Genomic DNA, 2,072 nt, shown 5'->3' with positions numbered 1-2,072 from the left:
CCGCCCGGTGGCTAGACTTCCTTGCGGAGTTCCCGGATTTGCACATCACGTATGTTCAGGGAGCGCGCAACCAAGTTGCCGACGCCTTGTCTCGCCGTCCCGGCCTCCCTACCACCTGCTCGCACGACACACCATCGGTACCGCTGATGCTCGCAACAGGACAAGCGAGCGCGAATCCCCGCTCTCGTGGTCCGCCTCCCAACTACCGAGAGCTCGCTGGAATTCGTCCGCGACGCCCTCGACGACGCAGCACGCCGTCTGCGCCTTCCCCTGCGCCGCCGGAACCCAACCCCGAGCCGGAACCTTCTACACTCACAACGAAGGCACCCGCTGACCCTCCTGATGTGCGCCATTGGCCGCAAGCGTACTCGAAGTGTCCTGTTTTTCGCGTTCCCTACAAGGCCGCAGCAAACCGACCAGGAAAAGCTCTGCAAATCGAGTTTTGTCATCGCCAATCTACCTTTCGCTACGTAGAGCCTTACCTGCACACCCGCGTTCATGGACTGTGGCGCATCTGCGTCCCACAATTCCGTGAGTTCCTTACTCACGCTCTGCATTCGCATCACGACCATGTCATAGCCGGCCATCGAGGCCAGAAAAAGACCTTTGCGGCTCTCAGCAAGCACTACTACTGGCCAGGAACGCGTGCCTACACTACTGCTTATATTGAGTCATGTACCCACTGTCGCGTATCAAAGTCCATTAACCAGAAGCCTGCAGGCCTTCTTCAACAGTTGCTCATCTCTTCTCGTCAATGGACGCACGTGAGCCTCGATTTCATCACAGATCTTCCCCTTACAACGACAGGGCACGACTCGATCCTTTTCATGGTCGACTCCCTTAGCAAGATGGCTCATTTCGTTCCTGCAAAGAAGTCATTCACAGCAGCAGACACCGTGGAGCTTCTCGCAGACCGCCTTATGCGCTATCATGGTTTTCCAGAGGTGCTCATATCGGACCGCGTCCCCCGTTTCCAGTCGGATCTTTGGAACCAGCTCTGCCGTCGCTTTAACATCAAACGGTGCATGTTCTCGCCCTACCATCCCCAAAGCGACGGCCAAACTGAACAGGTGAACCGCACACTGGAGCAGATGCTTCGTACCTATATCAAAACTGACGAACGTGAGTAGGAGCGTTTGCTTCCGGCCTTGGAACTTGCCTACAACACCACAAGTCATTCATCCACTGAGCTCTCTCCCTTCGAGGTCATGATTGGCGAGAACCCGTTGACTGCTGCGGACCTTGATATCGTAGGCGCGTTAGCTCCTACGCTGACTCCTCCGATGACTAAGCTTTTCCGGCAACTCTGCGACAGAGCACAGAGTCACATTCTGAAGGCCAAATGGCAGCAGAAGTACTACGCAGACACGAAGCGCCGAGCAGTGGAGTATGCGGTGGGAGACAAGGTCTGGCTCACCAGCAACCACCTACCGCCTTTCAACAGCTACCCTAAGTTCGAGTCCCGTTACCGCGGACCCTTCGAATTCATCGAACGCATAGGAACTGTCGCTTACCGTCTCGCTCTGCCTCCCACTTATGAATGCCACAACGTTTTCCACGTTTCGCAGCTAGTTCCCCACCGCCCCCGCCCTCCCGCTTTGGTTCCCTCGGCATCCGACGCTGCCTGGCCTCCCATCCGAAATGCAGCAGGCAGTCCCACAGAGGAATACGAAGTCGACTATATTATGGACGAACGCGGCTCGGGAGGTGCAGCCCAGTACCTCGTGAAGTCGCGCGGGACCCTTGAAGATCAAGCCACATGGAAGCCAGCTAACCACCTTCCAGGCTGCCCGGCTTTGCTTCGCGCTTGGCGCCGCCGCCAATGAAGACGTCTTTTGGCTCGAAACAACATTGGTCCTTCCGAAGCGTAGACGTTTGGGTCCGTCACATTCCACCGCCTACAGCAAGTGTAGTGCACTGCGCCCGCAGCTGCGACTACGTGCTTTCAGTCCCTTGGACCGGGTCTATAAACTGCACCCTACGCTAATCCATTCCCTAGAAACTACAGCTATTGTGATTAAGGATACAAAATCATGAGTTTATCAAATCTGTCTGTCTGTTTCGCACCCTGG

At 56.0% G+C, this 2,072-nt stretch overlaps 1 protein-coding gene across 1 annotated transcript in view; it reads left to right on the top strand.

Annotated features, from left to right (window-relative positions):
- Window positions 1-1,826, top strand: part of ENH_00009170 (hypothetical protein) — a gene marked incomplete at both ends in the record, with an annotated part of 4,489 nt that extends 2,663 nt beyond the window's left edge. The window contains 2 exons of the mRNA XM_013584151.1: window positions 60-1,122; window positions 1,255-1,826. Of these exons, the coding sequence (XP_013439605.1) occupies window positions 60-1,122; window positions 1,255-1,826 (1,635 nt within the window). The remainder of the gene's footprint in view (window positions 1-59; window positions 1,123-1,254) is intronic.
- Between the last annotated feature and the right edge of the window lie 246 nt (window positions 1,827-2,072).

Source organism: Eimeria necatrix, genomic scaffold (assembly GCF_000499385.1).
Source record: "Eimeria necatrix Houghton genomic scaffold, Enh_scaff1274, whole genome shotgun sequence".
NCBI lineage: Eukaryota > Apicomplexa > Conoidasida > Eucoccidiorida > Eimeriidae > Eimeria > Eimeria necatrix.
Note: the sequence above shows the minus strand (reverse complement) of the source record. Positions and strands in the feature narration are given on the sequence as shown.